The following is a 22942-nucleotide window of genomic DNA, read 5'->3' as shown; positions in this document are numbered from 1 at the left end:
GACGTCTGGATCAATTTTTGAATTAAATTTAAATCCTGATTTATATATATATATAAACGTGAGTTGTCTGTGTGTGTGTCCGCGTTTTATTCAGAGATGGCTCAACAGATCTTCATCAAACTTTCAGAGGTTCATCAGCGAGTGTCTGGAAGTGTTTTAGGCCAAAAAAAAAAATTGAAAATAAAAAGGTTCTTTTTTTGGAGTTAAAAAAAACAAACAAACAAAAAAAACGCTCGATAGTGCCGAAGCCTTTTTAAATGAATGACAGTTATATACAAGCACACATTCACATAAATAAATACAAAACAATTACCAGACATTTGAATACAAATAAACAATTCCAGAAATGTACAAATTTCGTAGTATGGCTGCTTCTTCTTCCTGATCGGCATCACACTTAACTCAGAAACGTGAGCCACATTCACTCAGAAACGTGAGCCACTCCCCTTCCTCTCCTGCCTCCCCCTCCCCTCCCCACCCTTCCCCCCACCCCCCCTTTAAGATATAAATTCTCTGGAAAAGAGCTTCCACTTCTGACTGCTCCCCTTCTCCCTTCCCACCCTTCCCCCCTCCCCTTTAAGATATAAATTCTCCGTAAAAGAGCTTCCACTTCTGACTGCTCCCCTTCCCCACCCCCTCCCCTTCCCACCCCCTCTTCTCCCCTTCCCCCCCTATCCTCCCCTCCCCCCCCCCCCATTCCCCACCCGGCAACGCCGGGTACTTCTGCGTGTGTGTGTGTGTGTGTGTGTGTGTGTGTGTGTGTGTGTGTGTGTGTGTGTGTGTGTGTGTGTGTGTGTATATATATATATATATATATATCCTCTCAACTACAGACCAGAAACATATTTTCCAATTGATCGTGATTGGCGATTTGCAAACCTTCTGGTTCGGGATTTTGCCGCACGTGGACTGACATTACGAGTTTTACATAGCGATAGGTGTGCATAGCGATTGTGAATATGACAGCCCTGAGGCATCTTTGGTTTTGCAGAGCAGTGAGCGCTAAAATGGCGACCGTAAGATTTTTCATCAGGACAAAATTGGGTGTAGGTGGGTGGAGTCAGGCAGCTGTCCAACCAATCAGTGGGAAGGATTGTTACAGGCACATAACTAAGCGTATTATTATACAAGATGCTTTCCTGTCAACTCTCACACATTTGGCACGGGACTCATGCCTTTTGAACTCGGGTCACACTCTCATGCCCAACTACTGAAATCTCACGTTTTAAATCTGAACGGCGTAGCCCATAGGGCAATGCTGTCTGGACCAGTGCTTGTATGTATGTATGTATGTATGTATGTATGTATGTATGTATGTATGTATGTATGTCTGTCTGTCTGTACAGTCATGGTCAAAAATAATGGCACCCTTGCACTTTTTTCAAATAATACACCATTTCGTCCAGAAAATTGTTGAAATTAAAAAATCTTTTGGTATCCACATGTGTATTACTTTGGTTTTCAGTGTAACAAAACAAAAAAAGCTGAAAAAATGACTACATTTTAGCTTATTCCACACAGAATTCCTAAAATGGCCCAGACAATATTATTGGTACCTTTTAGAAGTTGTTAGAAATAATTAGATTTGAAGCAGGTGATTCTCCTTTACTTTGGAATTGAACTCACCTGTGGTGAGTTGCATGTGACTGCAATATAAAAATCACTCATTCAACCAGTTTGAATGAGAAAAGGAGCCATTCTGCTGTTTTGTGTCACTGTGCACCACAATGAGCATGGAGAAAAGAAAGAAAACCAGAAAATTGGCTGAGGTGGTCAGACACAAGATTGAAGCAAAGCATGGACAATCTCAAGGCTACAAGTCCATCACCAGAGACCTTGATGTTCCTGTGTCCACTGTACGCAATGTCATCAGGAGATTTAAGGCCCAATGCACTGTAGCCAACCTCCATGGACATGGACGCAAGATAAAACTTGATCGAAAATTGCAGCGAAGGATTGGTCGAATGGTGGAGAAAGCACCTCGATCAACTGCCAAACAGATTCAAGCTGACCTTCAGACACAAGGTACGACAGTTTCTACTCACACCATCTGTTGCCAACTCAATGAAACAAGGAGGACCCCACTGCTGAGAGAGAGAGACATAAGAAAGCCGGACTGGAGTTTGCCAAAACACACCTGCACAAGCCAAAATCCTTCTGGGAGAATGTCCTGTGGACAGATGAGACCAAATTAGAGCTTTTTGGTAAAGCACATCATCTCTATGTTTACAGAAAACAAAATGAAACCTTCAAAGAAAAGTACACCATCCCTACAGTCAAACATGGAGGAGGTTCAGTGATGTTTTGCGGTTGCTGTGCTGCCTCTGGCACTGGGTACCTTGAATGTGTACATGGCATCATGAAATCAGGAGATTACCAAGGCATTTTGGAGTGCAATGTTCAACCCAGTGTCAGGCAGCTGGGTCTCTTTTGAAGGTCATTGGTTTTACAGCAGGACAATGACCCCAAACACACTTCAAGAAGCACCCAGGAATGGTTCAAGACAAAACACTGGACTGTTCTGAAGTGGCCAGCAATGAGTCCAGATCTAAATCCCATTGAACACCTGTGGGGAGATATGAAAACAGCAGTTGGGAGAAGGCACCCTTCAAATCTGGGAAAACTTGAGCAGTTTGCACAAGAAGAGTGGGACAAACTGCCAGTAGAGTGGTGTCGGAAGCTCATTCTTACAGTCACATGAAAAAGTAAGTACACCCCACGTAAAGTTTTGACTTTTTCAACATATTTCAACATACAGCAGCTATTTGATCTTCATTTCAGCAATATTGACAGATAAAGGTGATATAATATAACAAATATCATGAAACATTTACATTTTGTAGTCCATTGTATAATTTAAATAAACATAAATGCAAATTTCGCATGTGGAAAAAGTAAGCACACCCTTACATTTATCACAACTTGAATGAATGAATGAATGATCGTTTTTTTTTTAAGGCCATTTCTCCCCGCTGGAGCGGGGGTTAGTCTTGCGGGCCCCATGACAATCATGGTTCCCTGTTTGAGGCAATGTTTTTATGGCCGGATGCCCTTCCTGGCGCCAACCCTTAGTCGCCTCTTACGATGTGCAGAGATACGGTGTACCTATTCTAAACTGGGGTACACACCGGGATCATTCATCCCAGCAAGCTGGTACTCAATTTGCCGACCTCGGAAGGATGACAGGCTGAGTCAACCCCCCTGACGTTAATTCAGCGATCGACCAGGATTCGAACTCAGGATCCTAAGATCCCAAGCAGGCACCCTAACCGCCTTATCACTACTTCAAATACCTAAAATTTGAATCAGGTGCACCAGCTCAGGTGCAAATGATTAGAACATCGTTAGAGAAGATCTTGGAGGTACCTGTCTTATTTAAACCTCAGACATTTAATTTGGTTTGCTCTTTGTTGTTGAAGTGTGCGGCGTCACCATGCCTAGATCAAAGGAGCTCTCTGAGGCCTTCAGAAAGAAGGTTATAGATGCCTACGAGTCTGGGAAGGGATTTAAAAAGAACTCCAAACGATTTGAAATCAATCATTCGACTGTCCGGAAGATCATCTACAAATGGAGAAGATTCCAAACAACTGCCGACTTGTTCAGGCCAGGCCGCCCCAGCAAGTTCAGCCCGAGAGCAGACCGCAAAATGCTGAAAGAAGTCCCTAAGAACCCCAGAATGTCATCACTAGAACCTACAGGTAGCTCTTGCCACTGTTGATGTCAAAGTGCACGAGTCTACCATTAGAAAGAGGCTGCACAAATTTGATCTACATAGGAGGTGTGCCAGGAGGAAACCTTTGCTGTCCAGAAAGAACATCATCAGGGCAAGACTAAAGTTTGCCAATGACCACCTAGCAAACACCAGCACTTCTGGAACAATGCGCTTTGGACAGATGAGTCAAACAACAACACACAACATGCATTTTAAAGGCCATTTTCCCTGCTAGAGCGGGGGTTAGCCTTGCGGTCCCCATGACAATCTTCTCCATTTTGCCCTATTTTCTGCATCTCTCCTTGTTAACCCCCTTGCCCGCATTTCTTCTTCCACCATCTTTAGCCAAGTCTTTCTCGGTCTTCCCCGTCCTCTAATTCCTTCTACATTCATTTCCATCACTCTTCTCAACCAGTCACTTTCATCCTTCCTCAACACATGACCAAACCATCTCAACCTGTTCCTCTTCACAGCATCAATCACAGGCTCTATTCCCATCATGTTTCGCAATTCATCATTTGTCTTCCTCTCTCTCAACGATACTCCGCACATCCATCAAACCATTCGCATTTCCACCCTTTCCAACCTTCGTTGCTGCTCTACGTTCATTACCCATGTCTCGCTCCCATAAATCATAACACTTCTCACACATGCAGCATACACCTTTCCCTTCAGCTTCAACGACACCCCACCTCATCAGCACGCCACTCAGTTCCCGAAACTCAGACAGATGAGAGCGAGTGGACAGATGAGTCAAAGGTAGAGCTATTTGGCCACAGTACCAGAAGACATGTTTGGCGAAAACCAAAGACAGCATTTGACCACAAGAACCTGATCCCAACTGCAGAGCATGGTGGTGGAAATATTATGGTTTGGCGCAGCTTTGCTGCATCAGGGCCTGGGCAGCTCACCATCATAGATTCCACTATGAATTCTTCATTGTACCAGAGGGTGCTTGAGAATAATGTGAGGCCATCTGTCGGAAAGTTGAAGCTCATCCGAAGGTGGACCTTGCAACATGACAATGACCCTAAACATACCAGTGCATCCACCAAGGAATGGCTGAAAAGAAAGAAATGGAGGGTTCTGGAATGGCCAAGTCAAAGCCCGGATCTAAATCCTATCGAGATGTTGTGGGGGGATTTTAAACGAGCTGTGCATGCAAGAAACCTTGTTACGGAACCCAACGTCGGCCTCTGTTCCCCTTAGAGGGGGGATTAATCCCCTCTTCTATAACTGACTGACGTGGTCCCTGACACTGCCCAGCTACCCCCGGAAAGGCAGGTGCACAGCCCCGTTCGTACCGCGGACAGATGTTAATTGCCGAGCGGTTTTTAGCAACCGCGGCACGAACTATTAACAATTACTAGACCCGATTCCTGAACATTGGCCAAATCGTGCCACAGGTATTCAATGTGGAAACCTCAAAGACGAACGGATGTGAGGAAGAAGAAGGCAAAAGGTAGGAAATACGAATATGATTTATTTGTATCTATTATGTACACAATTAAAGAAACCAAGGGAGAAGGAAGAATAAGAAAATAAAGACAGAAAGAGGGACGGACCAGAAGGACACAGTGCAATGCTAGCTTACCTATTAACAGTCTTACTTAAACCCCAGGACAACACAGAAGACGGACGAACAATCAGACTTACACGGGGGATGATGGCAGGAACGAATGGAGGGAAGGATCCGGGTGGTTGGGATGATCGCGGCTCGAGTTGGGCAGCCGCCGGCTCTCCTCAACCGTCTCTCGTACGGCGACGTTGCTTCGAGGCTGCAACTGCCGTCACCGCTCAAAGCTGCCGTGGTCAAAAACTGCGTTGGTTTCAAAGCTCCGTTGGTTCAAGCTGCTGTGGTGTGCCGCATCTGACGTGGGGGCGTTGCATGACGGGTTCTCTCTCTCTCTCTCTCTCAAATGGCTTGCTGTCTCTCTCTGCCGTATCTCTCGAGCCAAACGGTCACCCCCATTTTAAACGAGCTGTGCATGCAAGAAACCATTCCCTGGTGTTGGGCTAGCGGCTAGGGTGCCAGCTTAGGATCCAAGGATCCTGGGTTTGAATCCCGGTCGATCGCTGAATTAACGCCAGGGGGGTTGACTCAGCCTGTCATCCTTCCGAGGTCGGCAAATTGAGTACCAGTACACTGGTAATTCCCTGTTTATCGTAAAAAGGCGACAAACAGGGTTGGCAGCAGGAAGGGCATCCGGCCGTAAAACATTGCTTCAAAAAGGGGACCAAAAAACAACAACCATGGTCCCCGAAAAGGCCAACCCCCGCTTTGCGGGGGGAAATTGCCTCTAAACGGTGGGGGGGTTTTTTTGGGGTTTTTTTGTGCATGCAAGAAACCCCCTTTGGGGGTTTGGGGAAGAATATATATATTCTTTATTATTGTGCATGCAAGAAACCCCTCAAACATCGCACAGCTGAAAGAATTCTGCATGGAGGAGTGTGCAAAAATTTCTCCCAGTCGATGTCAGAGACTGGTAGACAGCTATAAGAAACGCCGACTTGAGGTTGTTTCTGCCAAAGGGGGCAATACCACCTATTAGAGCCAAGGGTGTACTTACTTTTTCCACATGCGAAATTTGCATTTATGTTTATTTAAATTATACAATGGACTACAAAATGTAAATGTTTCATGATATTTGTTATATTATATCACCTTTATCTATCAATATTGTTAAAATGAAGATCAAATTGCTGTATGTTGAAATATGTTGAAAAAGTCAAAACTTTACATGGGGTGTACTTACTTTTTCACGTGACTGTAGCTATAGGAAGTGCTTGACTGCAGTTAGTTTGTCCAAAGGATGTGATGCCAAATATTACGTCTAGGGTGTCAATGCCATTTCTTTTTATTTTAGGATTTAAAAGGAGATATTAAGTTCTGAATAAAAAACAAAGGTTCTGTAATATTAACAGTGAAATAAAGAATTGTGGAGACCAAATACTTTTGTCAATTTCAACGAATTTTTAGAGAAAATTGTGAGTTCTTTGAAAAAAGTGCAAGGGTGCCAATATTTTTGGCCACAACTATATGTATGTATGGCATTTTGCAGGGTTTATTCCCATTAAAATTCGTTTTTTCTGCAAACGTTGGTCCAATTGACATGAAGTTTTCACCATAGGAGCACCTCATCATATATAATTTTTGAAATAACTATGATGGCATCGGTCACATGGTACGGGCGCGAGCATGGAAAACCCTAAAAAATTGCACCCATATATCTCTGAAACCACTACATGGGAAAAAATTTGAAAAGTGGCTCATTGTAAAGTACTCCCCAAGGGGAATAACAAATGATAATAATGATGTCATCATAAATCTTCAAGTAGAATGCTAGATCCGATCAGCATGAAACTTATTGAGTCTGATCGAGGGATAAATTGGTCGAGAAAAAAAAATGATGCCGTTATTGGTCATGTGGTCCGGCAGCCATATTTTTGAGCCATTTTGAGCCATAACATGCATAACCCGGAGAGCAATGGGGCTTGGAACAGCGTTTGTTTGTCCATCCGGTGTATGTATGTATGTATGTATGTATGTATGTATGTATGTATGTATGTATGCATGTCCCTAACAAACATGGGGACAACATGACATGGGGACAACAGATTCTCCCTCAGTAGATCCGAGCCCGGCTACGCCGTTGTTAGACTATCGGTCTTGTTTGTTTTTAGCAAAGTCATGAGACTGGTCCCAAGTCAAAACAGCCGAGTTTCCAACCAATAAAAAACACTGTCACTTTCGAAGTTGTTTGTGGAGCCACTGGATCTGCGGAACCAGACAACAACCTCACTTTGACATAATAAGTGGTGTAACTTGGTGTTCTGAAGGATAACCAAGACCAGACCATTTGTTCCCCATAATCTATGCAGGAATTTGTAATTTGTTCAAGGAGTCGACGATAACTTCCCTACTCTTCATTAAATATACCATGGGATCTTTAACGAAGACGGATCTGTAATATCCAAATCGATGGACGGTGAACGCATCGACACCTCACCCTGCCTGATAAACACCAGGGTGCCAGTTTACACATGCGTAGGAATACTCCGTGTTTGCCTCAAAATCATGTGTCCCAAACCCATCTCTCTCTGTACCCACCTTACCCAGTCAAACCCAGATGCTCCTGGATGCTGTGTCTTTCTCTCCTGGCAAGGTGGAGAAGTTTCTGTCAACCCTCGACTCTGATTCTACAACTGGACCAGACGGCATCAGCCTACGGGCCCTAAAATCCTGCCCTGCCGCTCTTTCACACCCTCTCTCAATTCGCTTCACCATCTCTTTTGCTCAAGGTCATCTGCCATCTGCTTGGAAATCGGCCAACATTCCAGCTTTACACAAGAAAATTTACAAAAACATTCACTCCACTCTCTGCCGCTCTCATACCTCATCCCTCAGATTGGCAGTCCGCAGCCTCCTCACTCTTTGCAGACCTGGACAAAATCACAGACTTGTCAGACAAGAGGAACATGTCTTTCAATACTGACAAATCTCACACGCTTACTATGTCTCTCCGAAAAGAGCGACTGGACAACCCTCCCACCTACTTTTTCAACAATCCTCTCCAAGAGGTTCTGCACTCAAGCTTTTGGTTCTCACTATCTGCCATGATCTTTCCTGGGAAGACCACATTTCCAAGCGGGCCTCCAAAGCCAGTAGCCGACTGGGCATCCTCCGTCGTGCGAAGTCCTTCCTTGGCACACCTGAGTTCCTCACCACATACAAGAATTTCATCCGCAGCTCAATGGAATACTGTTCCCCCCTCTGGGCCGGTGCTCCTGCCTCACACCTAGCTCGGCTTCACGCTGTTGAAACCAAAGCTTTCAGAATCATTGGAATCTCCCGCGATGAAGCTAACTCCGAGGGCCTCTCACTTACTCAACACAGGCAGGGTTGGTGGTCTTTCTATCTTCTACCGACTCCTCTCCGGCCTTGCTCCCACAGCTGTCTCTGGGCTCTGTCTCCCAAATGTTCCTACAGGATGCACATCTGCCAGCAACCCTCTTATGGTGAAACTGCCAAAATCAAGACTCTCTGCTCACCTTCACTCCTTCATTCCTCTTTTCTCCCGCCTCTGGAACAAACTCCCACACTCTCTTCAATCCCTCTCCTCCCTCCAGGTCTTTAAAACAGCTGTTCACTGCCATCTCTTATCTTCCCCCATCCAAAACCTTGATCTTTTCTACCCCCATTGAAATACCCCAAATCCACCTCTTTAAATGCCCAACTTCTTTCCTGAAATTCCTAGAAGTGTAAATTTGCTTTAATCCCTCCTCCCCCAGCCCACTTTCCACAGATCTACCGACGTCCCTGTTCTCTTATGTTGTTGTGCTTGTGTGCCTCCCTCTCTCTCCCCCTCTTGTCTCCCGCTCCCTTCATTGCATATTTTATGTGTCTGTGCATGTTTTCATGTTCAATGTGTTGGCTCTTACACGAGCCTCGATTCAGTATACAAAAAACAAAAAAAAACAAAAAAAAAAACATGCTAGACAGCTCATAGGATACTGACTGGATGTGACACAGTGAGCTATCGCTACAGAAGAGGAAAAAGGCGCGCCTACAAAACTGCCCTTGATCACCTGGCAGACCTTCTGCCTCTGTGCAGATACGGTGACCCTGAAGAAAGCCTGGATGTTCAGGAAGATGTTGTGACAGCAGCTAGGCGATACATGGTGTCACTGTGTGAGAGGAGTGACTTCGGTGGTAATTTGGATGCACTGCGAGCCCATCTCTTTGGTAACATCAAAGGAGACATGCGTTGCCTTCCACCTACCGAAGATGCCTTCCAGTTACACCTTCGCCGAGGCCTACATCAGTTGGCTGTATGCAAGCGAGCACACATGTTTCAGCCAACCTACCCTGCTGCCACTGACTTTGGCAGAGAGCTTGTCAATGGTAAGTTGGTGGCAACCATGATGCTGAAGGAGGCAAAACCTGCAGAATTCAAACGCACCAAATACTGTCACTGCAAGAAAAGCATGTGTGCCCGAGGATGCTCCTGTGCGAGAGCCAATGTGAAGTGTGTCATCGCATGTCTCTGCACCGGGGACCCCAACTAATGTTCAAGGATTGAACTCACACTCGAAGACAGTGACATGCATTACACATTATGAGTTATTTTGTTCAGTGCAATGTTAAGTTCATGTGATATTACAGACGTTGTTGTCAGTAATTTTTTATTTTGTTATGTTCAATTATTGTGTTCAGTTAAAGTTTAATTTCATTTTTTCTACATACTGGTCACTAATCTATCCAAATTCACCTGCGTAACGACCATTGTTTTGTCGGCTTGTCACCCTGTGTACATTTTGTTTTAAAAAATCATTTTGCTGTTTTGTATTTCTTGTGTTACAAGTATTTTCTTTGGGGGCACAGGGTTCTGTTAAAATAAAAAAGATGCCTTGGCCAAGATGTTAAATAAAGGACATAAACCACCATGATGCTAAATATACGGTATGTCTCTCGGATTTTTTAGCGTAAGGGTAATAAAATCACCACAGATCCATCGATTTTGGTTTGATTTTCAGAATGTTTACTGTGGAATGACTATAATGTTTGGTGAAAAGAATGACACATTGGCTGATGTCATAACTCAGGGCAAAGTTGATTACTAATGAAGGAAAGATGAAAATAATGAAAAAATGCAAAAAAAATCGGGGGCGCTTTTGCATAAAAACGATTCTAAATCATTTGGAAAGGTTTTGTAAGTGTATTTCTCAACCTGATGTTGTCAACACGTGTGTTCTGTGTATCTGGGATGCATTTATTGACAGCCTACACAACCCACTGAGGATTTTAAGAAAAAAAACATCTTTCACATTTTTCGGTCAAAAAATAAAGGCGCGTATACAAAAATGGCCACAAATTTTTTTCGCAAGGTTTCCGGCAGAGCAGACCTCTCATTCAGCAAACCTTGATGTCCAAATTAATAGAAAAAACACAAACAAAAAGTATAGCATGCCATGTCAGGTCCAACCCATTTTATTGAGCTTTTGAGCCTGTGGATCCCTGACTATGTGCATAGTTCTACGTCTAGGGCTCCAGGCTATGTAGACATCTGTTTCCATGTACAGACATTGCCTTCAAGGAGCTAATTATAGTGGGGCAGACATGTGATAAAAGATGAAATTGTTTTGCATTCTAGACTGGAAATATTTAATTTCACTGTCAAAATATGACTTGATAGTTCGAAGTGTCTGTGGATCTTCTCGTGGATATGAACTTTTATAGAGCATTACTTGGTTCCTCCTAAGAACACAAGGGTAGTCCAACATGCACACGAGATTTTTTGAATGTCCCTTCTTTTCTGTTGTTTGGCATTTTTAACAAGCTATGGAATGTCCCTTCTTTTCTATACTTTGCCACAAACCATATATAAGGGCCTTTTCTATGCCACTGGCATTTTCCCCCAAGAATAAAAAGATCCAATGCTCCAAGAGATCATGAATTTACTTATCTGTGCATTAAATTATCTCATGATTTGACGTGCTGTCCTGGACTTTCCCCATCATATTTTGCAATCCCCATTTCATTGGTTCAGTACGATTTACACCAGGTTTGTAGACCTTAGTTTATAATAAAGTATGTTTGGATGCCCATTTCTCTTCGGGTTCTGGTTACACTGCAAGTCATCTTCACCCTCTCTAAACATTTGCTGGGGTTTCACATGGTTAACATCGTTTAGATGCATCTTGTGCCCGCTCCACAAAATTAAACATGCTCCAACATGTTTTTAAGTCGCTCAGCGAGAAAATTCAATCATGCGAAAATTCCCACTTCTAGAGACCCATGCTTGTAAGATCTGCGAGAGCTGCAAATCACTCCTGGGTCTCTTTTGCAAAAGCGATTGCATTTGCTTAAGTAGCATCTCAAAAAAAATATATATATATATATATTCAAATCGAAATTATGTTCCAAATCGAAAGTTCCCACGATATAAAGCTGACTGCTCATGCTTAGCAAATGTGGAAGGGGTGGAGGGTTGTGTACCAATTTCCAGTAGTTTTTAGTGGTGACCGTGACCAAGATACAAAAAAAAAAAAAAAAAATTGCAAACATTTTCCCCAGAATTACCAAGCCGGATCCCAACCGAGTTTTTGCTACCGAGCCCCAGCACTAACCTTGAACATTTAGAGGATTTAGCCAGATCAATTGCAGTACATCCATCATTGTTCCGTGTGAACAGCAGTTCAGGACCCCCTGCCTTCAGAAGCATCCAACAGGTGATGCCCTGACCATGGAGAGCAGCCAGGTGGAGAGCACAGTTTCCTTTCATATCTCGCAAATGAATATTGCTTCTCTGTCAATCACATAAAAAAAATTTTAAAAATAATTATTTACTGTACTTTTACCTCTTCTGGTAATACTCCCAAAAACTTGGTTCATCTTACACAACGAAAGTACCAATCCTCAGTTCAAATTCAATTACAAAATTTCCCTATGCACCTACTCCAAGACCCTTAACCGCCCCCTCCCCTCCCAGACCATCACCCCACTCAAAGCGGTCCCCCCCACCCCACGCCCCCCTCCTACTCCCGGCCCTCCTCCATCGTGTTCGCTCCCTCGCACCGAGGATCCTTTCCATCCGACTGCATTTTTCTCTCTCAATGGTGGCAAATATGCAAATGGCTTAGTCCGCACAGAGTGGAATCGGGCTGATTAGTGTCCGCACTGATAACAGCCCACGTCCGGTGCGATGATCCAAGCTCACTATAGTCTAATCTGTGGCCTGTGGTGTGCTGCTAAGCCCAGGAAAAATGCGACATCTACAAGCGATTGAAGACGTGGAATATGGATCGTCTGCTACCGATAATCTCACATCTCACATCTCATCTTAATATTTTGCAACCTCTCTCTTTTCTTATCTTCTGCCGACACACGTTTTCAAAAGACTCAAAGAATATCTTGCATTATCGTGTGACAAACATGGTGTATTTCCTTTCGGCTTGACTGTATACGCTGACTCATCACCTGATTGGCTGGCCTTCACATGCACCTTGGGATGTGAGCCAGAATTTATGGTGGGTGAGCTCACTTTGACAGTCCAGACTGGGATGGCTAAGTTAGATGGAAATGCAGTATAAGGGGGCAGCATGGCTTTCACTGCGGGTTGATTAGTGTATGGAAGTAAGGTATTAGAAAAACAAAGTTTAATCAAACCATAATTACTGTTCCATTAACTAGGGACTGCAAAGGAATAGATATTTGCAAGAATCTACTGATGGTGCACGTACAGATGGAATTGGAGAGTTTGGATGGGGAGAATGGAGGTTGATGGGTGGAGGGTTTTTTTTTTTTTTTTTGTATACTGAATCGAGGCTCGTGAAAGAGCTAACATTTATTTCACAAACAAATCAACCAGACAAACAAAATATACAAAAAGAGGGAGCGGAAGACAAGATGGGGAGAGAAGGGGAAGCACACAACCACAACATTTGAGAGCAGGGAGAAGTGTGGGAGGGAGAGGGCTTGGGGGCAGGAGGCGTGGGAGGGGGAGGGGGGGGGGGGGAGAGGTATAAAACACAAGGGGACCGAAATTAGCGGGGGTAGAAGTTACATGGAAATGGGATGGCTAAGTTACATGGGATGGCTGGGATGGCTAAGTTACATGGAAATGCAGTATAAGGGGGCAGCATGGCTTTCACTGCGAGTTGATTAGTGTATGGAAGTAAGGTATTAGAAAAACAAAGTGTAATCAAACCATAATTACTGTTCCATTAACTAGGGACTGCAAGGAATTTTAAATTAGGTTAACTTAAGGCCGTAAATCTGCCAAGAGTATGGAGAAAAGGATGGACGGACGATAGAGAGAGTGAACACAATTTGCAGGTTTTGTAATATCATCACCCATACTTACATTCTTTTGGAGAAGGAAGCGTACAATGTCGTTCTTTCCTGTACTGGACGCCACGTGTAGAGGTGTTTGAAAATATCCATCTAAAACGATCCACTGACAGCTCCCAAGTTCTTCAAGGTATTTCAAGGACATGCTTGGATAGGGAAATAAAAGTTTGATTATTCAAGCCATCCAATATCTGGAAGAGTTCAAACATAATGTATATGTACAAGACAAAAATTAAGGTGGATGTTAGTCTTACTCGAACAGAGCAAGTGGGTAATACAAGTATATTGCATGTGATATATTTCAGAGTGTAGAGCTGGAGCGTGGTGCCCAACTGGAGCGTGGTGCTCTACAATCTGAACATCAAACCATGTGACACACATGCAGAGCTTGCTGCAGAGCGTGCCGGACCGGGGTGCCGGACCAGGGTGCCCGTGGTGCCGGAACGCGGTGCCCGGAGCACAGTGCCAGAGCGTGTTGCCGGAGCGCGTTGCCGGAGCGCGTTGCCGGAGCGTGGTGCAGAGCGTGGTGCAGAGCGTGGTGCAGAGAGTGGTGCAGAGAGTGGTGCAGAGCGTGGTGCAGAGCGTGGTGCAGAGCGTGGTGCAGAGCATGGTGCAGAGAGTAGTGCAGAGAGTGGTGCAGAGAGTGGTGCAGAGAGTGGTGCAGAGAGTGGTGCAGAGCGTGGTGCAGAGAGTAGTGCAGAGAGTGGTGCAGAGAGTGGTGCAGAGAGTGGTGCAGAGCGTGGTGCAGAGCGTGGTGCAGAGCGAGGTGCAGAGCGAGGTGCAGGGCGAGGTGCAGGGCGAGGTGCAGGGCGAGGTGCAGAGAGTGGTGCAGAGCATGGTGCAGAGCGTGGTGCAGAGCGTAGTGCAAAGCGTGGTGCAGAGCATGGTGCAGAGCATGGTGCAGAGCATGGTGCCAGTGATTATGCTGTAAAGATAGCTGCCCTACAAGAGTGCACCGTTATGGAGCAGTGGGGAATAATCGGGATTTTATTTCACGAATACATCAAACCAATGTGACATTCTTCAAATAAAAATTTGTCCGAATGGTGAGCGGTTTCAAAAAGGACGGACAAGCCCTCTTTGGAAGCAAATATCAGTCTTCCAAGCCATTCCCCATCTACCTAGCCACTCACTCACCTGTCCTTTTTGAGACCCCTCACACTATTTGTACACATTTTCCCACGACATATGTTTGTACCATATCGTGCAGTCATTACTGTATGAAGTTTTAAAAAATATTTATTTTTGCATTCAAGATGGAGGCTCGTGAAAGAGCTAACATTAATCACGAAAAGACAAACTGACACATAAAACATATGATAAAGGGAGCGGGAGACAAGATGGGGAGAGAGAGGGAAGCACACAGGTACAACATTTGAGAGCAGGGACATTGGGAGATCTGTGGGAGGGAGAGGAGGCATGGGAAGGAGGGTGGGGTGGGGGGGGGGGTGGGAGAGGTATAAAACACATGGACACTGCTCGGACTTCCAGGAACGATGTCGGTATTTCAAAAAAGTAGATCTGGGGTGAATTAATGGGGGTAGAAAAGATCAAGGTTTTGGATGGGGAAAGATAAGAGATGGTGGTGAACAGCTGTTTTAAAGACCTGGAGGGAGGAATGGGATTGAAGAGAGTGAGGGAGTTTGTTCCAGAGGCGGAAGAAAAGAGGAATGAAAGAGTGAAGGTGAATAGAGAGTCTTGATTTTGGCAGTTTAACCAGAAGAGGGTTGCAGGGAGCTCTTGTGCGACCTGTAGGAGTATTTGGGGGACAGAGCACAGACAGAGCTGGGGGAGCAAGGCCGGAGAGGAGTCGGAAGAAGACAAAGTCCACCAACCTGCCTGCGGTGAGTGAGTGAAAGGCCCTCAGAGTTAGCTTCATCGCGGGAGATTCCAATGATTCTGAAAGCTTTGGTTTCAACAGCGTGAAGATGAGCTAGGTGTAAGGTAAGAGCACCAGCCCAGAGGGGAGAACAGTATTACATTGAGCTGTGGATGAAAGTCTTGTATGTGGTGAGGAGCTTAGGTGTGCCAAGGAAGGACTTCACACGACGGAGGATGCCCAGTCGTCAACTGGCTTTGGAGGCCAGCTTGGAAATGTGGTTTTCCCACGAAAGATCATGGCAGATAGTGAGACCCAAAAGCTTGAGTGACAAATTATTGGAGAGGATTGTTGAGAAAGTAGATGGGAGAGTTGTGCAGTCGGTCTTTTCGGAGAGATATTGTAAGAGTGTGCAATTTGTCCGGATTGAAAGACATGTTCCACTTGTTTGACCAGTCTGTGATTTTGCCCACGATTTGACATTGTCCATGAAATGAGAAAAAATGTCATGTCCATGAAAATTAGATTTTTGTCCATGTCCATGTTCATTTGTCATGTCCATTTTGTCATATCCATTTTGTCATGTCCATTTTGTCATGTCCATTTTGTCATGTCCATTTTGTCATGTCCACATGTCCATTCATCCAAAAATATTGTCCATGTCCATGAAAAATGCCAAACGATTTGACATTTTCACTGAACAAAAACCCGACAACTCCTCATTGCTGCGTAGCGGTGTACTCTTGTAGGGTGTCAGTCATCTTTTTGGCAAGATTACTGGTGCCAGGTGTGGGGAAGGTGGGCACCAAGTAGTCAGCAAATGACTCACAGTTGCACCTGCTCTATCGCACATAATACAAATGTATTACAACTTGCACTATTATAAGGGCAAAATTCACTAAAATTATCGACTTCATTTCATATTCAAGATAAGTCTTTGCAACCTTGTTTAATCCACCCACATTATTTGGTTCTGCACATTAAAACTCCAACATCAATAAAGACCTGCAAAGAAATTCCGCTTCCGGTTCCTCCGGCGAGGAGGTGTCCTTCGAGCTCTCCACATCATCAAAGTTAAGTATTTTCCCAATCGTGTCTTTGTTAAATTTCCACTGGTTATTTTACTGTGTATGTGTTACTGTGTGTTTCTCGTTAGTCTTGGTTTGTAATTCTTGCAAACTTGTGTGTAATTAGTCGTATTTTGTTCACACCACGGGGCCTGTCCCTTGAGGCTTCCCTCGCCCCGTCGGTATTTTGTAAACTTAAGTTCTTTCTTTCGCTGTATTGCTTTTTTCTTTGATTTTCTTTTCACCCCTACCACCCCCAAACATCTTACCCTTTGTCTAAAGTTTTAAATACAAAAAATTATAATTATTATTATTATTTTTTCCTTTTGTCCTCACTCCAGCAGGGAAAATGGCCTTAAAATGCCTGTCATTGTTGTTTGTTGTGTCTGTCCTCGTGGTCCCCTCCTCCGCCCACGACCAGGTGCGTGTTGTCTCGCCCCGCCCCCTTTATCTCCTTTTTATTCTACCTCTCCAGCCGTTACTCACCTTTCCAATTCTAGTTTCCACCATATTCATTCAACCCTTTCTCCTTCTTTCTCAGATCCACACTCTCACTTAAAGGGTCTTTCCCAGATTGTTTTCACGGTTTTGTTTAAATATGTTTAAACTTTCCCCTGCAGTGTTTTATATTACAACACGCTATTACTCTTCATACTTAAATGGCTGTCTTCAATATCCTCATCAAATCAATCCATTTCCAAAAAACATTTGATCTCTCACACTTCTTCCTTTCTACATTCTTTAAACTCACCTTCATTCTACCCCTCCTCTAACGTTTTCCAACGGATCTTTGACTTGAAAATCGCAATTTGTAATAAATGTTCGTTTGTCATAAATTGTCCAACACTTTCTAAACTCCGCCCTCACCCTTCCCCTCCTAAACGCCCCCCTCACTCCTCCCTTTTAAATCTCCCCCATCTCCCCACCCCTTCTATACTCCCCCTTAACTCCTCCCTTTAAAATCTCTCCCCTCACCCCTCCCCTCCTAAACTCCCCCTCGCCTCTCCCCTCCCCTCCTAAACTCCCCCCTCACCCCACCTCTTATATTATCCCCCCCTCCCCTTAAAATCCCCTCGCCCTTCAAATCCCCCCCCCACCCCTCCCCTTCGAAACTTCCCCCTCACCCTCCCAAAACTCACATATCACCCCTCCCCTTCAATTCTCCCCACGCCCCTACCACCTTTCTCCAATTCTCCCCTCTCCCCCATCCCCCTCAAAGCTGCCTCCTCCCCACTTCCTCTCCCTTCCACCTCATACCTCCACCTCCTCCAACCTTCTACTTTGTTCTGCCCCTCCCCCCTCAAACAACGCCTCAATGTGCCTCATCCCATCACCATCAAACCTTTTTTCCTCATCATCCTTCCCTTTCTCCTAGCTCTTCTGCAATCTCTGACACAATCAACAGTTCTCCTTACCTCCCACTCTTACCCCTCATATTACGCTACCCCTCCCCTGTCCTATACCAGATGCTCCCCCTCCCTCTTCCTTAAAGGTATAGACCTCAAACATCCGGGGCCTTCGCTCAAACCTGACTGATCTCTCCATACAGGTTACTTCTGACAAACCAGACTTAATCTGCTTAACAGAAACTTTCCTCCTTCAAGATGTCTCTGATTCCTCAATATCTCAGTTCAATATGCAACCTCAATTCCTTTCACAAAGCTCAGAACAGGTGTGTGTGTGTGTGTGTGTGTGTGTGTGTGTGTGTGTGTGTGTGTGTGTGTGTGTGTGTGTGTGTGTGTGTGTGTGTGTGTGTGTGTGTGTGTGTGTGTGTGTGTCTACCCTCAGGAGAGCCAGGAAACAATATCTCTCTACTCTCAAGACTGAAATCTCAAACCTGTCTCCCTCCTCCAAATCCTGGTGGCGTCTGGTCAAATATGTTTATGGTGTCTGTTCCTCCTCCATCCCCTCCCTTACCTCAAACAGCTACACAGCTGACTCCGCACGTGAAAAAGCTGAATGCCTCAACTCTGTGTTTGCCTCAAAATATTGTGTCCCAAACCCATCGCTCTCTGTACCCACCTGACACAGTCGTACGCAGCTGCTCCTGGACTCTGTGTCCTTCTCTCCCGACAAAGAGGAAAAGTTTCTGTCAAACCTCGACTCTGATTCTGCAACTGGACCAGACGGCATCAGCCCACGGGTCCTAAAATCCTGCTCTGCTCTTTCACACCCTCTCTGTTCTCTTCACCCTCTCTTTTGCTCAAGATCATCTGCCATCTGCTCTGCTTGGAAATCAGCCAAGATTACCGCTTTACACAAAAAACGTGCAAAAATAGATCCTTGCAACTACAGACCAATCAGCCTGATCCCAATAATCGGCAATGTCATGGAATCCATCATCGCTTCTGACATAAAATCCTTTTTCGTCTCCAATAGATTGATCTCTGATCATCAATTTGGATTCAGACCTGGTCACACTACACTGGACATGCTTCTGCCGTCTCAAAAATTGATGGAGGTCCTCAATGCCAAACAGGAAATCAGAGCTGTCTCCCTTGACATATATCGTGCCTTTGATACGGTCTGGCACCCCGCCCTGCTCACCAAACTCTCTTCTTATGGTATCCATGGAAACCTCCACGCATGGCTTGCAGACTTCCTTCCTCTCTGGTCACAGTCAACGGGTGGCCCTGCTTGGAATTCTCTCATCTCCCCTTCCTGTTCAGGCTGGAGTTCCTTAAGGTAGTGTTCAGGGCCCTGTGCTTTTTCTGGTCTTCATTAATTAATCTCTTCGACTCGCTGGAAAATCCTCTCTATCTGTTTGCTCATGACTCCACTCTCTGCCGCTCCATATCTCATCCCTCAGATCGGCAAGCAGCAGCCTCTTCACTCTCTGCAGACCTGGACAAAATCACAAACTGTTCAAACAAGTGGAACTTGTCTTTCAATCCTGACAAATCTCACACTCTCACTATGTCTTTCCGAAAAGACCGAATGGACAACCCTCCAATCTACCTTCTCAACAATCCTCTCAAAAAAAGTTCTGTCACTCAAGCGTTTGGCTTTTCAAGCTTTCAAGCTTTTTTTTCTTTTCTTCAAGCTTTTCTCACTATCTGCCATGATCTTTCCAAGGAAAACCACATTTCTAAGCTGGCCTCCAAAGCCAGTCGCCAACTGGGCATCCTCCGTTGTGCGAAGTCCTTTCTGGGCACTTCTGAACTCCTCACCAAAAACAAAGCTTTCATCCGCAGCTCAATGGAATACTGCTCTCCCCTCTGGGCTGGTGCTCTTGCCTCATGCTGTAGAAACCAAAGCATTCAGAATCGTTGGAATCTCCTGCAATGAAGCCGATTCTGAGGGCCTTTCTCTCTCACTCACCGCAGGCAGGTAGGTGGTCTTTCTGTCTTCTACAGACTCCTCTCCAGCCTTGCTCCCCCTGCTCTATCTGTGCTATGTCCCCCAAATATTCCTGCAGGATGCACAAGATCTGCCAGCAACCCTCTTCTGGTGAAACTGCCAAAATAACGACTCTCTGCTCACCTTCACTCTTTCATTCCTCTTTTCTCCCGCCTCTGGAACAAACTCCCACACTCTCTTCAATCCCACTCCTCCCTCCAGGTCTTTAAAACAGCTGTTCACCACCATCTCTCATCTTCCCCCATCCAAAACCTTGATCTTTACTACCCCTGTTAAAACACCCCAATCCGCCTCTTTCAATCCCCAACGTCTTTCCTGAAATTCCTAGCCGTGTTCATTTGCTTTATACTGTGTACCCCTCCCTTCTCCCCCAGCCCTCCCCCTTCCACAGATCTACCGATGTCCCTGTTTTCTACTGTTGTTGTGCTTGTGTGCCTCCCTCTCTTACCCCCTCTTGTCTACCGCTCACTTCATCATATGTTTTATGTGTCTGTGCATGTTTTCATGTTCAATGTGTTAGCTCTTCCATGATGATCGATTCTACGTACAAAAAAATAAAAATAAAAAAAAGCTTCGAGGTAAGCACTCACACGTTGCCTCCAAGAGTGGCGTGATGCAACGACGTGCGTCGGACATTATCAACCACCTCAATATCAGCTCCAAAGCCGAAGAGTTCCTCGATGAGCATCACGTTACCATTCCTGTAAGCAAGGATTGCGATATATCAAGTTACCATTCCTGGACGCAACAAGGATTGCGATATATCAAGTTACCATTCCTGGACGCAACAAGGATTGCAATATATCAAGTTACCATTCCTGGACGCAACAAGGATTGCGATATATCAAGTTACCATTCCTGGACGCAACAAGGATTGCGATATATCAAGTTACCATTCCTGGACGCAACAAGGATTGCGATATATCAAGTTACCATTCCTGGACGCAACAAGGATTGCAATACATCACGTTACCATTCCTGGATGCAACAAGGATTGCGATATATCAAGTTACCATTCCTGGACGCAACAAGGATTGCAATACATCACGTTACCATTCCTGGATGCAACAAGGATTGCGATATATCAAATTACCATTCCTGGACGCAACAAGGATTGCAATACATCACGTTACCATTCCTGGATGCAACAAGGATTGCAATACATCACGTTACCATTCCTGGATGCAACAAGGATTGCGATATATCAAGTTACCATTCCTGGACGCAACAAGGATTGCAATACATCACGTTACCATTCCTGGATGCAACAAGGATTGCAATACATCACGTTACCATTCCTGGACGCAACAAGGATTGCGATATATCAAGTTACCATTCCTGGACGCAACAAGGATTGCAATATATCAAGTTACCATTCCTGGACGCAACAAGGATTGCGATATATCAAGTTACCATTCCTGGACGCAACAAGGATTGCGATATATCAAGTTACCATTCCTGGACGCAACAAGGATTGCGATATATCAAGTTACCATTCCTGGACGCAACAAGGATTGCAATACATCACGTTACCATTCCTGGATGCAACAAGGATTGCGATATATCGAGTTACCATTCCTGGATGCAACAAGGATTGCAATACATCACGTTACCATTCCTGGATGCAACAAGGATTGCGATATATCAAATTACCATTCCTGGACGCAACAAGGATTGCAATACATCACGTTACCATTCCTGGATGCAACAAGGATTGCAATACATCACGTTACCATTCCTGGATGCAACAAGGATTGCGATATATCAAGTTACCATTCCTGGACGCAACAAGGATTGCAATACATCACGTTACCATTCCTGGATGCAACAAGGATTGCAATACATCACGTTACCATTCCTGGATGCAACACGCATCATCATTTGGAAGGCGTGTCAAACCGGCTGCCATGACAACGAGCAGTTACTCGTGGATGTTAACGACCCCACGAGAGGCTTCGAAAAGAGCAGGCCATTGTGTGACCAAATTTTAAATTCAAACTTGACTCTATGGAGGGAAATGCGCCGGCAGCATAATCACATGGGCAGAAAAGGCACAACATCAGTACCAAGTGTTGCATGACATGCGCATGATGACGATGATAGCAAGTGACGTCATCGCAACTTATACGTATCAAAACCATTGCCAACAATGCAAGCCAATGAGAGAATTTGGAGGCCATGAGTTGGGAGTACAACACGTGCGATACCCAAACGGTACAGCAGGTGCAGCATGTACAGCAGGTGCAACAGGTGCAGGGAAGAACTCACCTGCAGGCAAAGTGAAAAGAGGTCTCTCCAAAGTCGTTGGGCTGGTTCGGGTCTGCTCCGTTCTGCAACAGGCATCGGACCAAGTCTGTGCGACCATGAAGACAAGCTTGGTGCAATGGCGAGAGTCCATTCCAACCTGTACGGAAAACGCACGGTTTGTTATCACACGGGGGCGATGCGGATCAAAGCACCGACGCGACTTGCAAGCCCGAGCGCGAGAATATAGTCCGCGATTTCCCGTCATTCATTACCTCGGCAATTAACCTGAGAGGGGTTTCGTGCCAAAATATCCGTGCATGTCGCCAGATTCCCCGCACGAACAGCCAAAATCAAGTTTATGCACTCGTCTGGTGTTTCCAGCTCCTGGGCCATCTTCCGACTTCCGGTTCTGTACGGTACGGACACGACCACGCCCCCCTGCCCATACGTATGGGTGGGGGCGGAGTGAGATCACTTCCGCTTAGTAACGGTGTCACGTGCCCTAGAGCGATGAAAACAATCACGCGTAGCAATGCGTACGTACATGTATAATATACACGCGCGATACACACAAACAACAGTTACTTACTTATATTTTCAGTAGCTGTGATGTAATGAAAATACGAACTGAAGTTAAAAGTAACAGTTTATATTTAAACTTAGGCTGGTTTAAAAAAAATTCCTGTTTATCATCGCCGCCCGCCCCATAAAGGTTGTCCGCCCCTAAAAACAATTTATCTTATTTTTTTCGCTCGCGAAGTCAGTAAAATCTGTTCCCGCTCATGGAACGTCACGAATAAATGACAACCAACATTCTCTAGGAATTCTCTATGATACGCGAATGTGGAACTCGTCAGGAGCTGCTGATAGAGAGATACATCTAT

The 22942-nt window shown here is 45.0% G+C and overlaps 1 protein-coding gene across 1 annotated transcript in view; it reads right to left on the bottom strand.

The window, feature by feature from the left end:
* The window catches only part of LOC137433219 (uncharacterized), a 37689-nt gene extending 15091 nt beyond the window's left edge, over nucleotides 1-22598 (bottom strand). The window contains exons 1-5 of the mRNA XM_078783892.1: nucleotides 22331-22598; nucleotides 22080-22215; nucleotides 20402-20512; nucleotides 13579-13711; nucleotides 11843-12021 (exon numbers count right to left, since the gene is read on the bottom strand). Of these exons, the coding sequence (XP_078640018.1) occupies nucleotides 11843-12021; nucleotides 13579-13711; nucleotides 20402-20512; nucleotides 22080-22215; nucleotides 22331-22451 (680 nt within the window). The 5' untranslated portion in view covers nucleotides 22452-22598. The remainder of the gene's footprint in view (nucleotides 1-11842; nucleotides 12022-13578; nucleotides 13712-20401; nucleotides 20513-22079; nucleotides 22216-22330) is intronic.
* Between the last annotated feature and the right edge of the window lie 344 nt (nucleotides 22599-22942).

The sequence above is a fragment of the Myxine glutinosa genome, chromosome 8, assembly GCF_964187855.1.
Source record: "Myxine glutinosa chromosome 8, kmMyxGlut1.1, whole genome shotgun sequence".
In the NCBI taxonomy this organism is placed as follows: Eukaryota; Metazoa; Chordata; class Myxini; order Myxiniformes; family Myxinidae; genus Myxine; species Myxine glutinosa.
Note: the sequence above shows the minus strand (reverse complement) of the source record. Positions and strands in the feature narration are given on the sequence as shown.